Source organism: Sceloporus occidentalis, unplaced genomic scaffold, assembly GCF_023333645.1.
Source record: "Sceloporus occidentalis isolate IW3139 unplaced genomic scaffold, rSceOcc1.0.p SCAF_8, whole genome shotgun sequence".
NCBI classification, from domain to species: Eukaryota; Metazoa; Chordata; class Lepidosauria; order Squamata; family Phrynosomatidae; genus Sceloporus; species Sceloporus occidentalis.
Window position 1 is genome coordinate 42,552,497 of NW_028316988.1, and position 25,742 is coordinate 42,578,238.

Here is a 25,742-nt window from a genome sequence, read left to right on the forward strand (position 1 = left end):
TGGGAAAAGGACTTTTCTGGACTGTAGCTTCCCAAATCCCTCTGCCCTGGCTAAACATGGTGGCACATAAAAACCCATTCAAACTGGCAGCAAGGTAAGAGTGCAAAGATATGGAAGGACGAAAGGTATTCTACGGCTGTCTACAAGAATAGAAAGATCCCAACGACCATAAAGATATACTAGGTGAAGCTCAATGGGAAGGTGGAGACACCAGAAGATGGAGTGCCGCCACTGAAAAACCTATGTATTTTAACTTTGGTATTAAGCCATCTTTTTTTTTAATGTGTTTTTAAGGCTGTTTTATGCCACATTGGGTCCTGTACTGGGAGAAAGGTGGGATTTAAATTAAATAAATGAAATAAATAAATATAAATGCAGTGGGCCCTTGATATCCGCTGGGGTTTGGTTCCAGGACCCGCCATGGGTACCAAAATCCATGGATGTTCAAGTACTATTAAATACAGTGGCACGGTGAATGGTGTCCTTTATACAAAATGGCAAATACAAGGTTTGCTTTTTGAATTTATATCTTTTTTAAAAAATATTTTCAAGCCGTGGATGGTTGAATCCGTGGGTAAAACATCCGTGGATACGGAGGGCCAACTGTATGTCTTACTGATACACAATTGTCTCACTTGGCTTGGAAGAGAACTTTTCACGAAGACATTACGGCCCAGGTAGGCAAACACGAGAGGAGATGCTCTTCCACCTAACCTCCTCTTAAGCCACCTGTAACTATTTGGGGAAAAATTAAAGTAGTTACCTGCAATGAGAATGGTAACCAACTACTTTGGAGGCCTTGAGCTAACTGGGTTTTTTATATATAAAGAACTTTTCCAGTGCTGTTCTAGTCCCAGTGCGACACTCCCATAGCTGCACCAATCACACCGACCCACAATATTTTTACAAGGGGTCTCTCATCTCACACGCATCTCACACAGAGACAAGATAAGATGCACTCAGACTGTGGCAACCGACAATAATGGGATCATAACCAACAGATGGCCTAGCAGTGACGGAGTAGAAGGGGGATTTCCCAGCATGTGTCAAGTGTAAATACAGCTTTATCAGTGGCACACATGCCATGCAATGCTGCAATGAACCATAGGAGCCAATGCCATATGGAACAAAGGACCAGACGACTGGAAGAGGCCAGAGTATCATCTAAGGACCACTTCTAGGCCTTCTTATTACACTTCAGACATCTTCAGAAATGCCTGCCACAGATGCTGACGAAACGTCAGGAATAAACTCTTCTAGAACACGGCTCGAAAAAAACACAAAAAACTATGGATGCCGGCCTTGAAAGCCTTCAACTTCACATGGATTTTGATTTTCTTTCCCATCAGTTTTCTTTAGTGCCCAACTCTCCCATCTGTACATGAATTCATTGGCTTGGATGATGTTCCCTTGAGCATTCAGAGTGATCTCTTTACACTTGCAGGGGCTCCCAAATTCTGGCCATCCAGGTGTTTTGGACTTCAGCTCCCAGAATTCCTGACTGTTGGCCAAGCTGGCTGGGGCTTCTGGGAGTGGAAGTCCAAAACAGATGGAAGACCTAAGGTTGAAAACCTTTGCTGTGGGGTCTTGACCAGTTCTTTCACAGCTGCCCTTCCCAATCCTAGCTTTCTTCTGATTTCTGGACTCTGGTCTGTGTTGGGTGTAAAAGCAAAGCAGAGCAACCTCTGGAAAAAACAAAACACAGTGATCTAGAATGATTAGATGAGCTTCTTTGGAGCTCCGAGGAGATCGTAAAACACCTCCCGGCAGGCATCTCCCCAGTGCTGCAAAGGGAACTGACATTGTTCATGCTCATTAGCAACGCGCATGAAAGGCCTTTTCTAACATCGCATGACTCCAGACCGCCATAACGTTCTGCAACCCAATTAGGCTCCTGACTAATGTACCCCGATGGGGAGAGAAAGCCTCCGAGGGATGCATCTCATGTTGTGACAACAGCAGCCAATGCGATAGCCACAAGCAGGCCTTGCACATCATCCCCAGAGACTGTCCAGTCCCATCGTCCCCATGTGAGCAAGGCACCAGGGAACGGCTCACTGGGAAGCCCATAAGGAGGAACACGGCAAAAACCGCACATGCATGACAAACAGAACCTGGGAAAGATTCTGCAGAAGGAAGCTGGGGGCTAAGAAGTAGCAGGAGGTGGCAAATCCATTCTGGGTTTTAGCCTAAAGAGGCTATCCAAGGGACTGTTTCCCCCCTCCAATATGGTTCAGCTTCTTGAACTGAAGGATGCAAACTCTTCGCTCTTTCATCCTCATATGCAAAGAGAAATAATTACCACAGTTTTCTTCCTTCCCCAGGAGAAAATGAATGCTTTCCATATAATTCACATGTCCCAAAAGGTTCTGGGAAGTTCTTTTTTATGTAGCAACATGCATTTTTCCATCTATCTATCCATCTATCCATCCATGCAATTAAAGTCAGATTTACATTTATCTCTCCAAAGACAGAGGGAACCCACTGATCCTCGGTTGAAGTAGATTTTCAAGTTCAGATCTTGTATTTTATGCAAAGCAACCCCCCCCCCTCAAAAATCCCAAACCCTCCAAACTTGAAAGAATGAATCATCCCTAAACACCACTGACTTGTGCTTGCTTACCTCTCCCTGCCTGGACATGCCAGGATTTGAACTTGGGACCTCCTGTATGCAAAGCAAAAGAAGAACAACAATTTTGTTCCTTTTCCAAACAAAACACCCACAAAGAACGCTGTGTATACCATTTTAGCCTGGAAGCAAATGGATCGAGAGGAGGCTTAACAATGTGCGTCTCCTTAGCTTCAGACCGGTCCAAGATCAACCTGGGAGAAGGAAAGCCTTTCTGACATTGCCAGGTTTGCAAATAATAATTCCCTGAGATCTAGCATGGCATGCAAGTCTGGAGACCAGGGTTCGAATCCCAGCTTGGCTATGAAAACCCTTGAACAAGTCACTCTCTTAGCCTCAGAGGATGGCAATGGCAAACCCTCTCTGAACAAATCTTGCCACAAAATCACCTTAGGGTTGCCGTAAGTCAGAAACAACTGGAAGGTACACAGCAACAACAACAACATCAGCAATTATATGTCCCTCTATTTGGCCAGTTTAGGCTGAGGGTCTGTTTAAAGAAGAAGGTGTTTTTGCCTGCCAGTGAGGGAGCAAATCAGGTCTCCCTTGGGAGCGAGTTCAAAAGCCACCACTTAAATAAAGGATTGCAACATTTTGAAGCAATAAATACTTGGATAACAAAAGAGGAACTACACTTTCGGGTTTGGTTGCAAAGCCGCCCATTCATTTTGGGGAAAGAAAATCATTTATCAAGATGATGTTGGCCCATTATCCACACAACGACCCTGTGAGGTAGGCCAGGTTAGGGATGGGAAGATGGCCACCCATGAGCTCCATGGCTCAGCAGACACTTGAACCTGGACATCCCAAGCCCCAGTGCAAAACTGTAACCCAGGCATTCAGATTTGTCAGACTGCAATTCCCATCACCCTTGGCCAGAAGAGATGCTGGGAGTTGCAATACAACGAGAGCAAGAGAGTTGCATGATACCCACTGCTCTGCTTTGCCAGCTTCCTAAATGTATCCTGCACATAAATATTGTTGCTTTCAGCCTCATTTTTTCCAGCTTATGCCTTTGAAAACAGGGAAGGCTGGCTTGCATTTATTTTCTCGCTAAGCTCTGACTTGTTTTCCTTGGAGATCACACTCAAGTTTTCTTTTAAAAGCAACCCAAGCCTGGGATGGACATACTCTGGACCCAGGATAGGAACGCACTGTTTAAAAGCGCTGCTCCTCCGCGCCTTTCTCTCTTTCCTGTGGCTTGTCCCCTAACCTCATATTTTAAAACATGTTTTCTCTCCCCGACATCAAACTGGTTCTGCTCTCCTTCCACCTGGCGATCGATCACAGCATCCATTATTTATGCAAAGCTTTAAAAATTAGGCCTTTTTAAAATATCCCTTTTATTTTCTTTTTTTCTTTTTGCAAAAACACTCAAGATTAATTCCTGGCCCAGCATCAAGAACATTGTGACTGTTGCTGATCCTTCATCGTTCGCCAAAAAAATCGCAGGAGCTGGTATGGCTTCTTACGCAACAACTCCTAACAAGACCTTACTTTCTGTCCATGCCTTGGAATATGAGCAAGGAAATGCTTTAAAAGCAGAGGTTCAGCCCTCTTGGACTATAAATCCCAGCAGTCCTAGCCAGCATAGCCAGGCATGTGAGATGATAGGAGCTATAGTCCAATAACACACAGAGGATTGGATGATTCTTGTCCAGGCCTAACTAAAGTACTCCCACTGAATCAATGGAAAGAACATAAGTGTTGGTTTGCCCCTAGTGCATCTACACTGAAGAAATAATGCAGTATGAGACCACTTAACATGTTGTCGTTCCAGCCTATGGAATCCTGAGGTTTGTAGTTTTACAAGGTCTTTAGCCTTCTCTGCCAAAGCGTGCTTGTCAAACTACAAATCTCAGGATTTTGTACAATGGAGCCATGACAGTTCAAGTGGTGTCAAAGGGTATTATTGCTACAGTGTAGATGCACCAAAATACACAAATCCCTTGCAGGGAGTCCAGCGCATACTGGTCTTCTCTCAACACACACACATACATATATATATATATATATACATTCCTGCACAATACTAAGCTTCTAAGCATGACACATCCGTTTGCTGAAAGTACCCAGAGAGACCTGTTATACTAGGTAACTGCAGGCCGTTCAAAATTTTGGAAAGAAAGCCCCAGCCGTGCCAAACATACACAGTGTTGTTGTTGGCTTTTTTTTTTTTTTTTTGGTCTTTCCTTGTGTTGTTGTTTGTTTTGCAACGGTCTAACCCACACTTAAGAGTAGGTTGAAAACAGCTCGGAGGAGGCAAATGACACATCGCCCACAAGGCTTCTCCCGCTTCCCTTCCTCTCCTTTGGGGGAAAAAGTCAATACATTCATTGTATTTTTCCCTTGGGGAAAAATCAATACAGTTCCCAGTCATTGTGAAAGCTTTGGGGGACTCAAAGACTGTGTGGGATGGGAGAAATCCTACAGGGATCATGATCACCCTAGGCTTCATTGCGCACCCCACCATCCCATATATATATATATTCTTGGTCTCACTGCTCATTCTCCCAGGAATATGGGTGCACAGTTTTTGTACAACGGCACAGAGGAAACCTGTGCAAAAACTGACATGCAATGCAATCAGCCCTCCACATTTGCGGCTTTGACTTTTGTGGATTTGATTCTTCGCAGATTTGGTTAATACGGTGGTCCCTTGATATTCGTTGGGGTTTGGTTCCAGAAACGGTTATGGATGTCCAAATCCAAAGTCCTGTTAAATACAGTGGCACATTAAAATGGTATCCCTTATATAAAATGGCAAAATCAACGTTTGCTTTTTGGAATTTATATATGTTCCGAATATTTTCAAGCTGTGGATGCCTGAATCCATGGATAAAGAATACGTGGCTATGGAGAGATGGCTGTATGTTCTCTGTCGCCTGGTGTGTCAATTCCCCTCGCATTCCCCTAGTGACGCCTCTTGCTGTGAGCAACTGTGTTTGGTATGAATTAATAAATAGGAATTAATGCCTAATGTTTAATAAGATCACGAGGGCCTACCCTAAGTCTCAGGTTTTGGCTAACAAACCTCAGGGCCTGGAATGATGCTGAATGGGCAACCCTAGGTGTACCTAAGGTGTACAGCTGTTAATAAAAAGAGAATAGTAAAGATAGGAAGATGAGCTTGAAGGGTGTCCTTTTGGGGGTCAGAAACCCCAAAGCTGGAGTTGGTGGTGATGAAAGGGGCCTTTTGAAAACAGATAAAAGGTCTTAGCCTCTCAGAGAGGGCTCCGGCATGTTGGAAAGCTCTCCAAGTCAACAAAGTCGGGACCATCCACACAGTGTGGGTTGAACAGTATTTATAGCATAACACTATGCGTCCTGCCACTGCGACACAGGAAGGCTATACACAAATCGCCTGTTATTCTAGTCCCTGATCTCTGGCTCCCGGCCAAGCAATCCCGAATCACAGACTTGCTGACTGTAGCCGAGGAGGAGAGCTGAGGAACGAAAAAGGTTTCCAGGTCACTAATTTTAGAGGCCGAGGAGGTGGGGAAGGCCAGGGAAGCGAAACAGCCGCCCAGCCAGTCCTTTCGGCAAGATATAGAGACTCCTGACAGGTCTTTCCTGTTGGGATTAGCTCCTTCTTCGTTCTGGAATAGCCTTCGCTTAACTGACGTATGGATCACAGGCAAGGCCTGCTAGACAATGGACCACGCCGGATTGCACAAGGAAGCTTGCAAGCCTTTCTATAATCCTCTGCTCAGTTTCCTGGAACGAAATGGGACCACTTTCTAAATCAGAAGTGACCAAATACATGCTAATTATATGAAGCATATATAATTGTTTGAGAGACAGTGTTGTGTAGTGGTTTGGGTGTTGGATTAGGACTCTGGAGACTAGGAATTGAATCTCTGCTCGGCCATGGAAATCCACTGGGTGACTTTGGGCAAGTTACACTCTCTCAGCCTCAGAGGAAGGTAAAACCCAACACCCTCTGGACAAATCTTGCAAAGAAAGCCCAGTGATAGGTTTGCCTAAGGGTCACCATAAGTCAGAAAAGACTTGACGGCACACAACAACGACAACAACAAGAGGGATGAACCCAGTGGATTCGGTGGAATCGCGGCTTATCATTTTTGCAAAGAAGCCACTGAGAACATTTCTAAGAGAAATAATATTCACTATATTCTTAAGATCTATGGCGTCTCTTTACCTGGCAGTGGTGGGGTGGAATAGGAATGAATGAGAAGTCGGGTACATGGCTTTTATGTGATTTTCTTCTCCTTCTCCATCATCCATTCCAACCAAACTAGGCAAACATCCCATTCCTGGAGTTATAAATTGCCTCTTTATCACTTGGTTCTATTACACAAAGCAATTAGCTTAATAGCCCTCTTGGTTTTCTGAGACGTGTGTGTACCTCCTTGGAAATCTTAATGTGATCTGAGAGTGGCAGAGCCTTGTTAAAGTGACACATGGCCAGGCGCTGCTGCAAGGAGTCGGCGCAAGAACGTGCCGTCTGGCAAGGCTGCCTCATGCTCCTGAATCCTGGGCAAGAGGTGATCCTTGGACGCATTTGGAGATGCCCACATCTCAGGATGCAAAGTTACAGCTAAACTAAGTCTAGGGGTGCAGAGAAGAATGGCCAAGCTGCTAATCCTCAATGAAAAATGGCATCTCATAGAATCACAAGGTTGGAAGAGACCCCAAGAAATGCACAACTAAAGCTCTCCAGAAAGATGCCAACTCAAGGAGGAGAGTTCACCACTCTCCAATGCAGTCTATCCTACAGTTCTTACAATAAAGGAGCTTCTTCCTAATGATCACAGTTTGCCCTCCGCATTTGCGGTTTTGACTTTTGTGGATTTCATTATTTGCAGGTTTGATGAATATCTTATCTCTAAGAATCTCTAGGGGTCCTCCAGCGCAACTCTGCCAGAAGTTGACCATAAGAGTTGCACTGGAAACCTCTAAAAGATCCTAGAGAAAACACTGCTTTAGGCATTTGTAGGTCCTCTGGCATGAGTCTATGATCAACCTCTGGCAGATGTTCACCACAGAGTTGCACTGGAGGGCCTGGAGTTTCCTGGAGAGGTATTCTCTTAGGTAAAAAGAATACTGTTGTTGCTTTTTTATTTGCATTTCTTCCACATTCATGGGGGTCCTTCACCCTGAACCCCAGTGAATGTAGGTAGAATCTTTTTTCTTGTAGTATGGATCCATTGGTTTGCTACTGAACCTCTGAAGCAGCAGAAAACAAGGTGGCTCCATCTTCTACATGACTTCCTTTCAGATGTTTCAAGATACTTATCATGGCACCTCTCAGTCTTCTCTTCTCTAAGCTAAACATATCCAACTCTCTGTGTTGTTCTTCATAAGGCTTGGTTTCCAGACCTTGGATGGTCTTGGTTGGCCATCACTAGACATGTCCCAACTGGTCAATATCCTTCTTGAACTATGGTCCCAAAACTGGACACAGGAGTCCAGGTGACATCAGGCCAATGTTGAATAGAGTAGCATTATCTCAACCCATTGGATTGTGTCTTCAGCCCAACCTTAGTCTAACACTCCCCTCTTTGCTAGACGTCAATATTAGAAGGAGCAAGCAAAATGGGCAACATATTTTCAATCACAGCTTCGAAACACAAAACCCAAACGGCCGCCTCTTAAGGCGGGATGTTGATGGTCTTTTGCCAGATTTTTATTCATCAAGGAGTTTTGCTGTATAAACAAAAACAAATGAGAGCAAATCTGGAGGATTAGCCTGTTTTTGGTGTTTCTGCCAAAGGTAGTTCTTGCATATTTCCGTTTAGATTTTGAAGATTCAGGGCTTGGGCTTTGTTTTGTTTTGGGGTTTTTTTGGCAAAGCCCCAACTACACAGAAGAAAGGCAGAAATAAAAAGGGCAGACATTATCCCTGGGGAGGAACGCACCATCTAGAAGAATCTGCACCAGTTTACTTTTGCCTGAGCCTACTGGGAAGGACAAGATTTCACCCTCTCTTCTCCCTGCTGCTAAGTTCATGGAGTGCAAATTACGTTTGCACTTCAAACTCACTTTTCAGCAACTGAAGTAAGCAGAGGTCAAAGGGAGAAACTGGGAGGAGGAGAGAGAAACTGGGACATTTGCAAAGCAGCTGAAAAAATGGGTTGGCGGACAGTTAACCAGGACTGTCCTTTCCAAATTGAGACAGTTGCAGGGTATACTTCCAAAATTCTCCAGACAACATGATCCCAGTGGCAAAAGTACATAACTTTCTCAAAGTCCAGTAAAAACTAACTTTCCCAAGTGACTGTTCCTATGCCCAACATTCCTGAGTCTGGAAGAGCCATTTCCTTGCCATGGAGTTCCCCGATTCTAGTTTCAAGTTACTTGCCAGAACTACATTTCCTTCCAATGAGACCCTTGTATCATTTTCCTTGCATTTACAAACCTGTTTTCTGTCACCTAATAGTCCACCAAAGAGGTTTCTCTGGGCCACAGACCAATGAAAGCTCTATGTTCCGTTTTTTATTGGCATGTCTTCTGTCCCTGTACTGCCCTTCCAAAAGCCATTTTCAAGAGCTGCTCATTATCCATTTACCCAGATTGCTCCTTTTTAATCTCCTCTTTGCTGAGAGCCAGGGCAGAAGGTTTTTTTGTTTCTTCCTTCATTGCAATTGCAAGGCAAAGCAGGGCTGGTTGAGTTTGCAAGAAGAAGGAGAAAAAGCAAGACTGAAGACAGGAGACATCTCTGCTTAGATGGGAGTTTAAAGAATTCAAAACACCCCTCGGCGTTGAAAGTTCAGAACGTGGTTGGAAAGCCCGGCTTGAGCAAAAGATTCCCTGGGCAACGAACACACCCTTTGGGTAATTTATAGCAAATGCACATTAGCGGAGACAGCTCCAGGAATAATCCGTTGCCAAATGCTACATCTTTAAGAAAAGAGTTGGCACAGCACTCCCGACTCCTCCATGCCTCTCTCTCCACTCCAGGCCCGCTTACGTAACTTTCGGGTCTCCGTACGGTCACAGTTCTGTGGTAAAGAAATCCTCTGTACCTTTGCATCCTGAAATCTGGGGCATTTGCAGGGGAAGGCAGGGGGTGCGGACTGTACCGGGTGACACTTAAGAAAGTGACGTCTGCCTCTCCATAGCAATAGCATTTACATTTCTATACTGCTTCATAGTAAACTCAGCACTCTCTGAGCCAGTGGTTCTCAACCTTGGGTCCTCCAGGCATTTTAAACTTCAGCTCCCAGAATCCCTGATTTGGGCAAGCTGGCTGGGACTTCTGGGAGTTGAAGTCCAAAACATTAGGAGAGCCAAAGGTTGAGAACCACTGCTCTAAGCGGTTTGCAATCTGTAAGTCATTGCCTCCAACAAGCTGGATACTCATTTTACCCACCTATGAAAAGATGGAAGGCCGAGTCAACCTTGGAGCCCTCTGGGATCCAACTCACAACCTTGTGGCTGCAGTTCTGGCATTTAAACACTGCACAACCAGGGTTCCGTGGGTAGATTTGACTCCCGGAGACTAAAAGTCCTGGGAAAGATCTAGTCCACTTACTGTGAGGTTGCAAAGCTGGGATGCTTTCAAACTCCTGAAGGCCTCTCCAGTCACTGAATGGCTCCTGGACCTCTTCAGGAAATTGCTAACAAGAAGGGGAGACTGGTATATCTTGGGATACACAGTCCCTTCAGGTGGCCTGCATTGGCAATTAGACCAGAACCTTCCTGTTCCATAGTGATCTGATCTACTCCTATTGACTTGGTGGCTCTGAGCCCTTGGGGTGAAAGCATGAGTTACTGCACTGGAGTGAAACCAATCCCAGTGATGCCACTGCTTGCAATCACAAGGTCTGCAACACAGTATTGCCATCTTCTATCATCATTTCTATCCTGCTTTCCTCAAGGCGGTACATACAGCCCATCTCAGACTTTTAGCCCCACAACAACCCTGTGAGGTAGACCAAGCCAAGGGTCCTTCCACACTACGCAAATATAGCCTATGGTTCCACTTTAACTGCCATGGCTGACTCCTACAGAATCCACTGGTTTGGTAAGGAACTATCTTTCTCTGGTTTAGAACTGAAAATATTCCTCCCTAAACTGCAAAGGCTAGTGGTTTGGGTGCTGGACTAGGACACTCGGAGACCAGGGTTCGAATCCGCACTCGGCTATGGACATTCACTGGGTGATCTTGGGCAAGCCAGGCTCTCTCAAGCCTTAGAGAAAGGCAAGGAAGTGTAATAGAGAAATGCGCTCTACTCAGCAACTAGCAGGACTGGAAAAAACCATAGAACGAAACACGTGGGAATGAAACCAAAGGCCAGCTTAGGAAGTGGTTGCCCCCCCCCCCATTAGTTTACGGGGCATTTAGGATTCTGACCCAATTGAACTGAATCCTGAAAAGAGCTGCTCTTCCCCATTCATGGGAAAAAGTCATGACGAACCAAGAGGTTTTGCTAGCCTCTTTTAGTTTGTGGGGAAGGAGACCAGCCATTTCTGTAGCCTTTTGCTCCCGCCACGGATGAGGCCACCATCACTCTGGTTGGGCTTTCAGCATGGCCACCGTGTCATTAGGGTTTCCTCTCCAAGGCCACAGAGCCAAGGAGGACCTCACACAGAAAACGTTCCCAGGGTTTTCATTTCGGTCTGTTTCTGGCAAAGCCGTTTCCCCGTTTGGAATAGATCTTCAGCTGGAAGAATTTCCAGCAGCTTTCCAACTGGACGTCTCACGCTTAAAGGAGCTGAAAATATCTACAGTGGAGAGGCTTCCCGATAGCAAGGGTAGTCTAGTTAGCTGCCCTTGCGGAAGCCCCTGCTGTTGGGAATATTGCACCTTTTGATTGCCAAGGGCTCTGGGTTCAAATCCTGGCAGCTCCAGGAAGGTTTAGGGAGAAACTGGTTTGAAATCCTGGAGAAATGCTCTCTATCAGTGAAGGACGGAGTAGCAGAAGTGTAACCTACAGGGTTCATGCAGCCCTTGGACTTCTGAAATCCCCCAAATTTAATGGGGAAGGATTTTTGAGTGGTTTTCTTCACCCGAAAGCCAGCCAAAAGCACCCCAAACTGCCCCAAAATGCAATGGTTTGCATCTCCCAACCCACCAGAACTCCCCAAAAGACTGCAAATCCCCCAAACAATAATGAAATATAATTGGCTGCAAACTAGCCACAATGGTGGCTATTTGTCAAAAGTGACAATACTGAACTAAATGGACCAAAATACCTAGATCCTGACCTTCCAACCCTGGCTAAAAGGGCAACAACGTTTTTAAAAAGAACAACCTTGGCCTACTTCAAGCTTTTACCTTTTTCCAAATCAATGCTACTTGCATTAACAATTGCATAAACTCCAAAGAAGGGCATCGGTTTCTGTTACATTAACAAATTATAGTCTCCACCCAGCTCAGAAATACAGAACCCATTTAGCAATCTTTCGCACTGATGTAATGCGAAAATCAAAGGATTTAGCAATGCAAGCATTGACACAAAGACAAGGTGTAGGATGTTGGGCTGGGCACGCACACACCATATTTATTCATATATCATAAGCCTATATCTTTCCTTTGAACAAATATACAGTCAGCCCTTGGTATCCACAGATTCAACTAACCACGGCTTGAAAGTATTCCAAAAAAGCAAACCTTGATTTTGCCTTCTCTGCCCAAGAGTGCAGGGACCTAAAATAAAAATAATAGTAATAAACCCTACAAATCCCTGCAATCTGTAGGATGGAGCCATGGCAGTTAAAGTGGTGTCAAACTGCATTATTTCTGCAACATAGACGCACAATGTGTCATCCAAAGCAGGGTTGAAATGGTAAGGTCTCCCGGCATCGTTTCTTGCTTTCATCCCTGGCTTTTCCTTCTAGCTGTTGCACTTTTTTGCCGCTTCCTCCAAATGTACAGAGCATTAAATACTGAGTTTGATGCGCACCTTTGATCCCCAAGAGTTCCCCCTTTCCTTGGCATGTTGCAATAAAACCTTCTGCCAGCGTATCCTGGAGGGAAACTCTCTTCGCAGCCTCACAAGAGGCAGGCAATTTATTTTGCACCAAGAGTCCACGGCGCTTAACTATATAACATCATATTTGTTCAGAAAGGCATCGCCAGATCAGCTTCAGAACGAATGTAGGGGAATTGTCTGAGAAGAAAGACAAAACAAAGCCGGAACACTAGAAAAATCACCCATTTGCTGGCTGCATCCCTTCAGCCCAGTCCATGGCCAGTTGCCAACCTGCAAAGAGCATCATTGGAAGAGACCAGCCTTTGAGAAGATGGGCATTCGCCCACCTTCATCTAATGCTGTGAGTGCAAACGTGCCTTCAAGCCTTACTTTTGCCTCATTCTTCTGCTTTGAATGGGGCACCGGGCTGCAAACCTGAAAAAAGGAAAGAAGCAGAAGCTGTGGGGCACCTAATAGATTCCAGAGAAGAAACTAGAAACATGTCTCAAGTCCTTTGAAGATGGCGAAACATCAGGAATAAACTCTTCTAGAACATGGCCACATAGCCTGAAAAACCCACAAAAACTATGTCTCAGGTTGCTCCAAAGACTCCTATTTTATTCTATTTCCTTTTAAATAGACATCTTTCAGCCTTTATGGATATGGACTCTGGAAGCCAAGGTTCGAATCCTGTCTCACACATATAAACCCACAGGGTGAACCTGGGCAAGTCACAGTCTCTCAGCCTCGGAGGATGGCAATGGCAAACCCTCCCTGAAGAAACCTGCCAAGAAAACCGTAGGATAGCCTTGGGGTCACCGTAAGTTGGAAACGACTTGAAGGCAAACAACACATGCATAAACCTCCAACTATTTACTGGACTAGTGAAAAACTAATAAATGGTTAAGAGAGTTTCTAGCCCCGAAATTCCTGGACTTGGATTCTAAATGAAAGGTAGGCCTTGGATGGATAGATAGGCTGAAATGTGCTAGGATCTCCTCCTCCTGTTCATGAAACAACCATCTACTAAGTATCTTGAGATGGTTCTGAATGGGAATAAGACAGGACCCTCTTTTCACTAGTTTGGGGTAAGCAAGGAAAGATAGTTGTATTCTGAATTGCACCTTGCAGATCTGATCCCTTGTCTGGGAAAAGAAGGGGGGGAGGGAAACCAGGCCAAAAACCCATCCAGGGCAATGTCCTGATCGCTCTGTCAGACCCTGAAGCCATCCGGGCTGCAAAGCCTTTATAGGGGTCAAGGAGCATCATGTGAACAGCTCCAGCTTGCTGTTGCTAAGAGGCTTTCTCATTCCCTGGCAGGAATTGCTGCAAAGGACCTGTTCTTCTGGCCTGAGCTGGGGAGGGCAGCAGACCATGGGTTTAATCCTCTCAGGTCACCGGTTCAGGACCCATAGCCGCCTTCGGCCCTGACACACATTTAAACCATGCAGAGATAGCAGAGGCCTGGTGGGAAACCTTCCATTTTTACCAGTCAAAATTAAGAAGCTTGGCGTTCAGCATCACAATGCTGCAAAATGCCAGAAATTCGGGTGTGTGATTTGTGTACACTCCAAATCCCATTGCACTGATGGAAACTGGAACACATATGGCCAAGCAACATCCAAGTATGGTCAAGACAGCAAATGTTATTTAATGCGGAACCTGCATTACAAATCCCAGGTGATGCACAGACCTTGCTAGCCTTGGTATTGGGTCAGACTCAGACCAAATGTTTTCTGGAGTCAAGTGTTAGAATTCTGCAATAAATCAGATTCTGAGAAGATTGCCTATTATCTCCTGGGTGGTCCCTTGAACCTAATTATCAGTTTAATTTAGTGGAAGTCATCAATCCTGCTTCTAAATGGTGGCTGTTTTTAATTCCTTTTGAGCCCAAAGTCCGACACAGTAAGCGAAGAAGAGAAAAGAGATCAAGTTTAGCTAACTGGTGTCTCAGAAAGTCACAGCAGCCCTAGAGCTTTTCAGTGTCCTGTATCACTCCTTTAAGGAATACGCTGCGTTGCACATGTAAACAAAGGAACTTCACATTGAGTCCAGTATTTAAAGGATAGCCATTTTGTACATTCCGGTCAAAATCTGAACTCTGCGGAAGCTGATCAAAAATGTGCAACGGACGGCTCAAAAGGGGGATAACCAAAGCCCCGTGTGTTCTGTTATTGTTTGGGTTGGATTTGCAGCTTGCACCTTTGTTATTTGTTGACGTTCTTTAACACAAGGCCTATTTTTACAGTGGTACAACTTGTTCGCAATAGTAAGCTGCACGTAAGCCCAAAAGAATTTTCCAAGCGCCCGGCCACTCAATCCATTGAGATAGGCAGGCTTTAGTCTGGAAGGCCCAACACAAACACACAAACAAGACATAAAGGTAGTCAGATGGAGTGACATGGTTCAGGCCATAAAATGAATCAGTGGCAGAGCTGCTTTTTGAAATGTACTTGTGGTAATTTTCCAGACCCCTCCCCACACTTAACCTGCTCCAGATCACAAACTCCAACATAATATTTATATTGGGGCAAATCATACTCTCTCAGCCTCAGGGAAGGCAATGACAAACCCACTCCAAAGAAACTTGCCAAGAAAATCCCAGCCTTAGGGTTGCCATAAGTCAGAAACGACTTGAAGGCACACGACTATATGTCTACCTATAGATATGTCTTTTTCAATCCTTGCTTTGCAGTGAAGGGTCCATAAAGACAACAGAATGTCTTTCCAGAAAAGGCAAACAAACCAAACATACCCTCAATCCCTCAAACCTACCAACAGCATCCTATCAACCTTTTCCGGAGAAGCACCTTTCCGTGGATTTACAAATGGGAATCACAAGTACAGTATGGAGCATCCTTCCTCATGGACAAGCATCCATCTTCCATGACTCCAGGCTGAACAACAAAGCAAGAATTCACGTAGGAGTTTCTGCACTCTTGCAGCGTGATCTGTCTTTATCAACAAAAGAGACACAGCGGGGAAAGCGGAAACAAAGACACTTAATTCCAGGAGCATTTGAAAGCAATGCACCAAAGAAGCCAGCATTTGTCTGTCCGGCTCCAGCACTTGAACCTGAAGATTTGCGGTGGAGGAAGTCTGGCCAGGGTTGGCTGAACAGGAGAGGCTCTACGGAACAGGATTCTCAGGATTCTTATCAGAGAGGAATTCTTGCTGCAAAAACTCAAATACGTCAACGCTTCCAGCCAACAACGCTCACTCCACGCTTGAGCGGCCCTGACTTAGGAGGTTTAACGCTGCCTTACGTTTTGTTGTCCTTGTCCTGGGCCTTCAAGTCAACTTGGATTTCTGGCCATCCTAGGGACTTCTTGGCAAGAAGTGGAGGCTTGCCATGGCAAACTCAGACGGAGAGAATATGACTTATCCAAGATCATCTCAATGATTTCCATGGCTGAACAGGGATTTGAACTTTGGTTTCCTAAGGATTTCTGCAGAAGAGGTTTGCCATTGCATCCCTCCGAAACTGAGAGTTTGACTTGCAAAGGAGAGCAGAGAGAACCAACATTCGTATTGGATGAAGATATCTTCAAACGTCCTCCAAAGAGATTTTGCCATGGTTGCCATGCTCAGCCATGGACATCATCTATACGGCTTTACATGGCTGAGCCACTGAGGGACCTTGGGCAAGTCACACTTTCTCAGCCTCAGAGGATGGCAACGGCAAACCCCGCTCTGAGGCAACTTGCCAAGAAAACCCCATGATAAGATTGCCGTAAGTCGGAAATGACTTGAAGGCACACAATAACAACAAAGCCCACACTTCTGCAAATACCACTCATTTGGAGAGTTGTCCCAAACTGGGACTATAAACAGATGCAGACTGACTTAAGATATGTTGCAAAAAAAAGTGTTTGAATAAATGCACAGCTCAGAAGCTCAAAGGTCGACTGTAACTGAAATGAACCTCACCAAAGGCTGTTCCGTTCACTGAAACGGATGACAAGTCATTGTGGCCATTTGGGAACATGTGGCGTCCTAACCACAGAACCTCACAGGAAGAAGCAGCATCTCTGGTGAGGGCATTCCAGTTGACACAAGCGTAGCCTCTGGGTCCAACTTGCAGACCTAGCTGGGCCACATTCCTGGCCATAAAAAATAGACCCAAGAGTCGAACTCTGAGCCACCTTGGTCTTAACCTTCCTTTTAAAAGACAAAAACCCAGACTCCAAGCTTTTAGGAGAGAGAGAGTTGTCCATCGCTGGACACCACTGGAATCCAAACTTTCAATCAGCTGATGGAACAAAGCTGCCCAGGGAATAAAGAAAGAAACTATAAACTTAGGTCCAAAACACACTGCACAAATAATCCAGTTTGAGACTGCTTTAACTGCCTTGGCTCAGTGTTAGGGAATCCTGGGAACTGTAGTTTCTTGGGGCACCAGAGCTCTCTGATAGAGAAGGCTCAATACCTCGCAAAACTATAGTTCCCAGGATTCCCTAGCACTGAGCCAGGGCAGTTAAAGCAGTCTCAAACTGGATTGTTTCTGCATTGTGTTTTGGACCCCAGAGGCATTTCTATGATATGAGTACTACATGCCATTATGGATGCATTTGCACTGGAGAATTAATGCAAACTGACACCCCTTTAACTTTCTTTCCGTCCTAAGAAAGCCTGGGATTTCTTATTTGTTCTAGCTCCCAAAACTCTCTGACAGAGAGTGCGAAATATCTCACAAAACTACGAATCCCATAATTCCATAGCATGGAACCACAGCAGCTAAAGCAGTGTCAAACTGCATTGTGGATTAGCCCTACATTTGATTTTTGTGTGTATATGAGGACAGGCTTTATTTTCTTAAACCATGCATGTGTGCGTGTGCAGACACAAACAGCGTGAAAACTGTTTTGCTTTGTTTCGCTTCAACTGAACTCTAGACAACAGAAGGACGACCCAGACAAACATTTGGCAACTTCAGAGTCTCAGAAACCTACCCTAGACTTCCAAAAATGATTGAAAAGGACCTCAGAAATAACAAAAAAAGCTTGCCGTTTCAGCTGGTGACGGGAGTGCATCCTGTGCGTTTCAGGGAACAGTTCGCCTGTGCAGTAACAAAAGCTGGTTGTTGAATTGCCACCTATACACACAAACACACACACACACAGAGGAATTCTTGTACCTGAGAGCTGTTTTTATTTTATACTTTGATTTCCCGCTGCGTTCTGCTTTTGTCCTTTTTATGACAGATCTGGGATCACGATAAAAGAGGAAAGTTGGTGTGCCATGGCACAATGCATCACACAAAGATATATTGCATGCATGCTTTTATAGAGGCACCAGTCAATACAGGCAAGGATACCAAAAGTGGGTTAGCATGCAGGCTTCACCTATGGTACGCTGCCTCTAAGACTTGAAGTTTTGGTGATAGGAGGACAAGTTTATTCTGCATAAGGTCCCAGTTCAACCCCTGGCATTGCTGCCCAAGGGAGTCCATATGGTCCTTTCCCCCTTCTCTCCCACCGCAAAGGCGCTGCCAGTCTTGAAAAGTGATAGATTAGCAGATATCCAGCTTGATAGAAAGCAGGTATGTATATTGCACATTCTCACATTAAGCGCAAACAGCATTTGCAAGAGGGAAGGACATGCAGAACCTCCTCAGTATTGGTCTATACTAAGGCTAGAAACTTTGCACTGGTGACCTTAGCTTTTAGGGATGTGGTTCATGGAGGCATGCTGTTATGTTCACAGCAGCACAACATCGCTCCAAAATATATGGCAGAAATAATCCAGCCAGGGCAAGGTAGTTATAGCGGTGCCAAACTGCATTAATTCTGCAGTGCAGATGCAGTCTTAGGTCTAAAACACACTGCAGAAATCGTCCAGTTTGAGACTGCTTTGACTTCCCTGGCTGAGTGCTAAGGAATCCTGGAAATTGTAGTTTATTGAGGCACCAGACCTCTCTGAAAGTGAAGGCTAAATGTCTCCCAAAACTAGTTTCTGGAATTCCCTAGCATTGAGCCAGGGCAGTCAAAGCGGTCTCAAACTGGATTACTTCTGCAGTGTGTTTTGGCTCTTTGCTTGAGTATTCCTGCATGGCAGAACCGGGTTGGATTGGATGGTCCTTCGGGTCTCTTCTGTGATTCCATGATCCGGATTTATCCCCATTTTGCTGCATGGTTCTGATACTCCTCTCTCTAGCCTCAGTCGCACTCCACCTGGATCTGTAAAATGGGCATAACTACAGCCGATCTTGCCGGCTTATCCCCAGGAACAGTAAGTGACAGAGTTGTTTCAAATCAAACAATCGTGCCATGGAACTATACTTAATTTTTAAACAAAGAAGAGGCAAGGGAGGAGGACCAGACCTTTTTGGCTAGCAGCCATGTGGCGTCTTTCAACACCCAGCTCAACCTTCTTGCTAAACAGAGAAGCAACTGAAAGATAGTTAATGACAACACTTCTTTGGAACAATATTAAGTGGCCTGACTGTGCAGAAGCTATATTTCCACAATGGTTCCCTGTCGACTTTTCTTTGTGGACGAAAAGTCCCAGGTCCTTCATCAAAAGCACAAGGAAAGCCATGCTCTCCAACTGTCCCAAATCGCTTAATCCTCAGCCACCCCCTTTTCCAGCTGTGTTTACATTGTCCCAGTTTGTCTTTCCTCCTCCCGCTTTCCCCCTTTGTCCTCAGCTTGCTGCAAAATGCCACACTATAAATCCCAAAGATTGCACAAAGCAAGTCAAGAGGGAGATCAAACCGCTACAGTTCTGCTGTACGGATGCAACCCTGAAGGCTGTGTTTGGAAACTCCCTGGTCTTGGAAACAAAAAGAAAACAAAGCGCACTGTTGCGTTGCATACCCAAATTAAATTAAATTAATGCAGATTACATACTCAATAATGTATGCTCAAGCTATTTAGTGGTTCTCTTGGCCTGAAATGAAACTCTTCTTATGTGATGCGACAGGCGATGGTCCTACAATCCAAAACAATGGCTGCATCCACAGTGCAGAAACAACCCGGTTTGGCACCACTTTTACTGCGTGGCTCAACGCTCTCCAATTCTGGGGATTGTAGTTTCCGAAAGCTATGAACTACCATTCCCAGAACTACACAGCATTGAGTCACGGCAGTTAAAATGGTATCAAACTGGGATATTTCTGCACTGTGGGTGCAGAGAACATAGCAAGTGCAGACGCTACATCCTGAAAGCACATCAGCACCTTATTGTTTTGGCACAGTTTTTCCTTCTGAGAAGCAACGCAAACATAAAGTCCGTGTTTTGATGATAGAGCTACATTTATTGCGTTAAAGAATTCATAAGCGGTGTCAACCCACTTTGGAGCATCACAAAATGCCACAACTACACACTTAAGGAGGAATACAGCTCCCCAACTTGTCACATACATTTGTATTTGTATTATTATTTTCCTGTATCCAGCCTTCCTCCTAATATAGGGACTCAAGGCAGCGAAAGGAGCAGATCCATCCAAAGGTCCAAAACACATTGCACAAATAATCCAGTTTGGGACCGCTTTCAATGCCAGGAATTTCTGGGATGTGTAGTTTTGTGAGGCATGTAGCCTTCTCTATTAGAGAGCTCTGGTGCCACAAGAAACTACATTTCCCAGGATTCCCTGGCACTGAGCCAAGGGGCCGTGAAAGTGGTCCCAAACTGGATTATTTCTGCAATGTGTTTCACACCCATGAAAGCTCATGCTAAAATAAAAACCAGGTAGTCTTAAAAGTGCTGCCACATTTTTCTCTCTCTCCCTTCTCCATTTTTAAATGTCTTGCCTATATAACCTTTGTCAAAGGGACCCATTTCCCCTCGGAACAGATCTGTGGATTCCTAGAGGATGGCGGCATTTCTAATACTACCTAAATTGCAAAATCTGCCTGAGGTGATAGAAAATTAAGAGTTGGGTATTATTATTATTATTATTATTATATTTAAAAAGCAGGGTATATAGACTGATTAGGTTCTTAGCTCTTTTGTCTGGCTCCATCTTTGAAGGTCTTTAAGCAAAGGCTGGATGGGCATCTTTCCGGAGTGCTTTAGTTGGTTTAGTTTAGTGCTTGGGGTCCCTTCCAATTTTAAGGTTCTTTAGTTTTATATTTTAACATAGAAGGGGGAGTGGATTACTATGCCTTTTGTACCATGGGGAATTTGTGCTATATATTTTACATGCGAGGGTTAGTTAGATGAATGTCAATGAGAATTTACAACAATCTGTGTTTTTATAGATACAGTCTGCCTTCTGTATCCATGGATTCAACCATCTGCAGCTTGAATATATATATATATGTGTGTGTGTGTGTGTGTGTGTGTGTGTGAGAGAGAGAGAGAGAGAGAGAGAGAGAGAAATGGTATCTCTTATACCATTTCATATATATATATATATATATATATTGCTATTTTATATAAGAAACACCATTTCACTATGTCACAGTATATAAACAAGACTTGAGCATCCACAGATTTTGCTCCTGGAACCAAACCCCAGCGGATGCCGAGTTTTGCATTTCATATTTCTAGAGACCAGATTGCAACAGGCTGTGGCTAGAAACAATAAAGCGACACACATACAGGCCTCAATCCTATTGTTAGTCTGGACTAGATTAGACCCAATGAATAGGATTCTCCAATGTGTTGCCTCAATGCAACTGTTAATGTGTCCGGTTCTCCGGTTCGGTTTAAACAATGGGATCTTGGCCATCTCCAAACATACACACAGATGGAGACATGCAGAGATACGGTTTGGAAGCAGAGAGCAATGACAATGACATTATTGATTCCCATGATCCAAAATATCCTCCTTTTACACAACACAGAGGACAAAGAGAGGGGGTTTTGCATTAAAAGGGGGGGAAAGAGGCCTGTTTTTCAGAGAGAGAAACAGGCCAGGGAAGGCAGCTCTGTGTGTTTTCCTAGCCAAGGATCCAGAAGATTTGAGATCACAATCTCCGGTCTCCTCCTCGTGGGTGAAAAGATACACAACCGCTCTGGGTTTACTATTGCAAATGAGTAGAATTGATAGCAAGCTGCACATAAGATTTCCCCCATATTTTGAAGGGAGATGAAAAGGCCCTTCTTGCAACAGACCAAATCCATGTACCAACATGAGTAGACCCTCAATGGTTAAGTCGACCCCATTGATACTATGAGTCCCTTTTTGCCTGAGGTTGGAAGCAGATCGATAGTTCTGACTACCAAAAATGTTATCCTGGAGAAAGATAGAGAAGATACCCAGGTGAGCGAGGGATAAGAGAAACAAGGGAACCTCTCTCAAAAGACTACGCTATCCATAAAAAATGAAGACGTTGGGTGCAATTGATCCAATGCCCAGACTGGAGGAAGGAGAATTTATAGTTTGACTTGCTGCCTAAGGACTCAAAGGAGTGTATCACACAAAGGAGGTCAGGAGTTTATCCCGCGAAGATCCCAGAAAAACCACCTAACCACGTGAAACCATTTCACACGACGTCGCACCAAACCCACCCTTAAAGTGGTCACAAAGAAGCATTAACGCATATCTTTTTTACTTTCGGGATTGCATCACCAATGCATTTCCGATATCGCTTTATTTGCGCACTTGCGTGTGATGATCATTCGCGCCATCGCTCGCCACTTTCGCTTCATTTGCAGGATGCTTTCAATGCACTTTAATCTCTCTTTAATGCCGAAATTAGCCCCGGTGTGATAAACTCCAAAGACTGACCCAAAGGAAAAGAACAGACACTCATATTGGCATGTTGAGCCAGTGTGATACTATGGTTTGTGGAGATCTGGGTTCGAGTCCCTGCTTGAGTATCAAAAATTAGGTAAAGAAGTCACACTCTCTCAGCCTCACAGGATGGCTATGGCAAGCCCTTCTCTGAAGAAATCTTGCCAAGAAAACCCTATGGTAGGCCTTGGGATCGCCATAAGTCAAAACTGACTTGAAGGCGCTCAACAATAGCACCAACAACTTCTCTTACTAGCAGTGTGACCAAGTGTCCTCAATGCAAAGGAGGACCAGGCCTTGCAAAATGTCAGACCTTTCTTGAAAGCGGAGGACAGGGCCAAAGCAACCGCTCCAAATGCTCACAGAAATAGAAACCCATGCTTCGTAAGCATGCTCCAGATGAAGGGCCTTTTGGAATCCTTCCTGGACAGAAGATGGAAAGGTATGATGTGTCCTGGAAACGGAGGATGTCGGGTCCTACTATGACTACTACTACTACTAGGAGCTCATCAAACAACGCTGCAAGCATGAAAGCACTGGTGTGGAAGGTCAAAGGAGAAAATGCCAAGGTGGGATTGCTCCTGGACATAAAGAGGACACAAAGAAAGGCCAGGGAGGAGATGTGGCTGTTGTGAAATGCTCTCCAGTGGAGGTGTCCTGCAAAAGGAGGACCTCTGCTCACCTGACCCTTTTCCTCCCAGTTTGCTGAATTCTCTAGCATTGAGCCAAGGCAGTTCAAACAATCTCAAAGGCAGATTCGTTCTGCAGTGTGTTTTGGAGCATTGCTTCTGGCTGCATCCAGCAATAACTTGGATGGAGCCCCTTGGACTGTCTTTCCTCACCGCTAGGGAATCCTGGGAAAGGTCTGAAAATACACTGATTCCTGCAGGGTGTTTTTGGACCCTTGTCTCTGATGGCATCCAACCATAAGTTGCCTGGACCCCCTTGGACTGCCTTGCCTCCCTGCTAGGAATCCTGGGCCAGGTCTGCAAAGTGCCTTGATTCTGGACCTTCCATCCCTGGCTGCATCCGGGAGGGACATGGCTGGAGCTGCTTGCCTTGCCTTGGCATCTTGGGAAAGGTCTCCCAGTGCCTTGGTTTGGGATCTGGACCCTTCTCTGCTTGCCTCCAGCCATGGCTTGGCTGGAGCCCTTGCCTTGCCTTGCCTTGCCTTGCCTTGGCTGGCTGCTCAGTCTCACCTGTCTTGTACTGAAGGGCCGGGTCCTTCTGGGAGTCGCCTTCCTCCTGCAGCAAGACGTAGAGCATCCCGAAGGAGTTGTGGATGCCGAAGATGGAGCCGTTGCACCAGGTGGCAGCCAGCACCACCACCCAGCCGAAGCCCCCCTCCGGAGGAGTAAAGCCGGAGCAAGAAGAAGGACCACCAGCAGCAGCAGCAGAGGCACCAGCAACAGCAGCAGCAGCAGCAGCAGAGGAGCCTCCGGGGGCCTTCCTCCCTCCTCCTCCTCCTCCTTCTCCTTCCTCCTCTCCTTCCTCCTCCTCTCCTTCCTCCTCTTCTTCCAGGGCTCCTTTCTCCTCGGACATCGCAGGCTCCGGCCGACGCAGCACCATCGCGCCTCCGCTGCCTCCCAGAGCTGCTGCTGCTGCTGCTGCTGCTGCTACTCCTGCTTCTCCTCCTCCTCCTCCTCCGTCATCCCTCCTTCTTCTCTTCTTCCTCTCCTCCTCCCAGGGCCCTTCGCCACTCCTCCTTTCCCTCGCCTTCCCCGGATGCTCTGGCGAAAAAAAGGAAGCCCTGCTGCGTCTACACTGCGCTTCCAAAGCGCTTCCGAGCCCTGAGGAGCCACTACTCCTAAGGGCAGCCTGCGTTCTGGAGTAGTAAGGCAAAGTCGAGGCCAGGAGAGCCATATAGGGAATCAAGAGCATCGTTATCGCCATTACTATGATTAGCATTAATATTGTGACCATTGTTAACGTTACTATTAGCATTAAGGTTGGGGCTATGATGGCCGGTGGGTAATAAATAGCATCATTATTACCATTACTATGACTATCATTAATATTATCACCATTAAGGTCGGGGCTAAGACATCCAGTGTGTAACAATTAGCATCATTATTACCATTACTATGATTATTATCGCTGATATTATTATTATTATTATTATTATTATTATTACCATCACTATGATTATCATTGCTGTTATTATTATTGTTGCCATTACTTTCATTAATTTTATTATCATTAAGGTCAGGGCCTTGACAGCTAGTGTGTAACAATTAGCATTATCATTACCATTACTATTATTATCATTAATATTATGACCATTACTATGATTATCACTAATATTATTACCATTGGAGTTGGGGCTATGACGGCCAGTGTGTAATAAATAGCATTATTATGACCATTACTATGATGACTATCCTTAAACTGGATTAATCCAGCAGTGCAGATGCAGCCTTGGAAGCTGGCTTCCTCCAAATCTTCGCAGAGGAAGTGCTCTCAAGTGCAACATCTGAGCTTTGATCCTTGATCTTCTCAAAGTCTATATTCTGTTTTGAATCAAAGGATCCCTTTTAATATTGTAACCTTTGGGCCACTTTGTTACGTTTTTGTTTCCTTCTGGATTCTGTTTTGTAAGCTGCTTTTGGAGAGAAAAGCACGATACAAATAAATATGATGATGATGTTGATCTAACGATGATGATGATGATGATGATAACAATAATATGATGACAATGATAATAATAAGATGATGTATGATAAAGATGAGGATACTGATAATAATAACAATATGGTACTGATATAAAGATAAAGATGATGGTGATGATGATGATAATAATAATAATAATAAGATGATGATGATGATATAATGATAAAGATGATGGTGATAATAATATAATAATAATAAAATGATGATGACTATGATAATGATGATGACAATTATGATGATGATGATGATGATAATGACAATTTAATGATAATAGTGATGGTAATGATGATAATAATTATAATAAAATGATGATGATGATGATATAATAGTGATGATGATGGTCATAATGTTAATGATAATAATATGATGACGATAATATAATGGTAATGATGCTGGTGATAATGATAATGATAATAATAATAATAAAATGATGATGATGATCATGATAATAATACGAATACTAATAATATAATGGCAGTGATAATGGTGATGATGATGATGATGGTAATAAGATAATGATGATATGATGATGTTGATGATGATAGGAATTGCACCCTTAAAACACAAACAGACACACCCTTAAAAACCAGACCAAAACCAGCTGCAGGACTTAAAATCGATTGGAGGACAAGGTGAGGCTACTCTGGAGCCCATCATCCCCTCTTCCCAGCTGCCTGGGAGGAAGTGCCTGTATTTTCCGACCGAGGAAGGGCAGAAAAAGTGGGGAAATCCAGGGGGAAACCCCTTTTCCCTTCCTGGCCCCATAAAAGAAGGCAGCAGCCCTCTTGGGGCACATTGCAGAGCTTTGCAAAAAGGGACCCCAAAATGCCCAGAAAGGAGCTGGCATTCCCTGCCTTGGAGGAGCCCCCAGCGCTTT

General features: G+C 44.7%; 1 protein-coding gene across 1 annotated transcript in view; it reads right to left on the reverse strand.

The window, feature by feature from the left end:
* Positions 1-23,836, reverse strand: part of LOC149308764 (monocarboxylate transporter 8-like) — a 71,088-nt gene extending 47,252 nt beyond the window's left edge. Inside the window, exon 1 of the mRNA XM_089536421.1 lies at positions 23,395-23,836. Coding sequence (XP_089392547.1) covers positions 23,395-23,764 — 370 coding nt within the window. The 5' untranslated portion in view covers positions 23,765-23,836. The remainder of the gene's footprint in view (positions 1-23,394) is intronic.
* Positions 23,837-25,742: the final 1,906 nt, after the last annotated feature.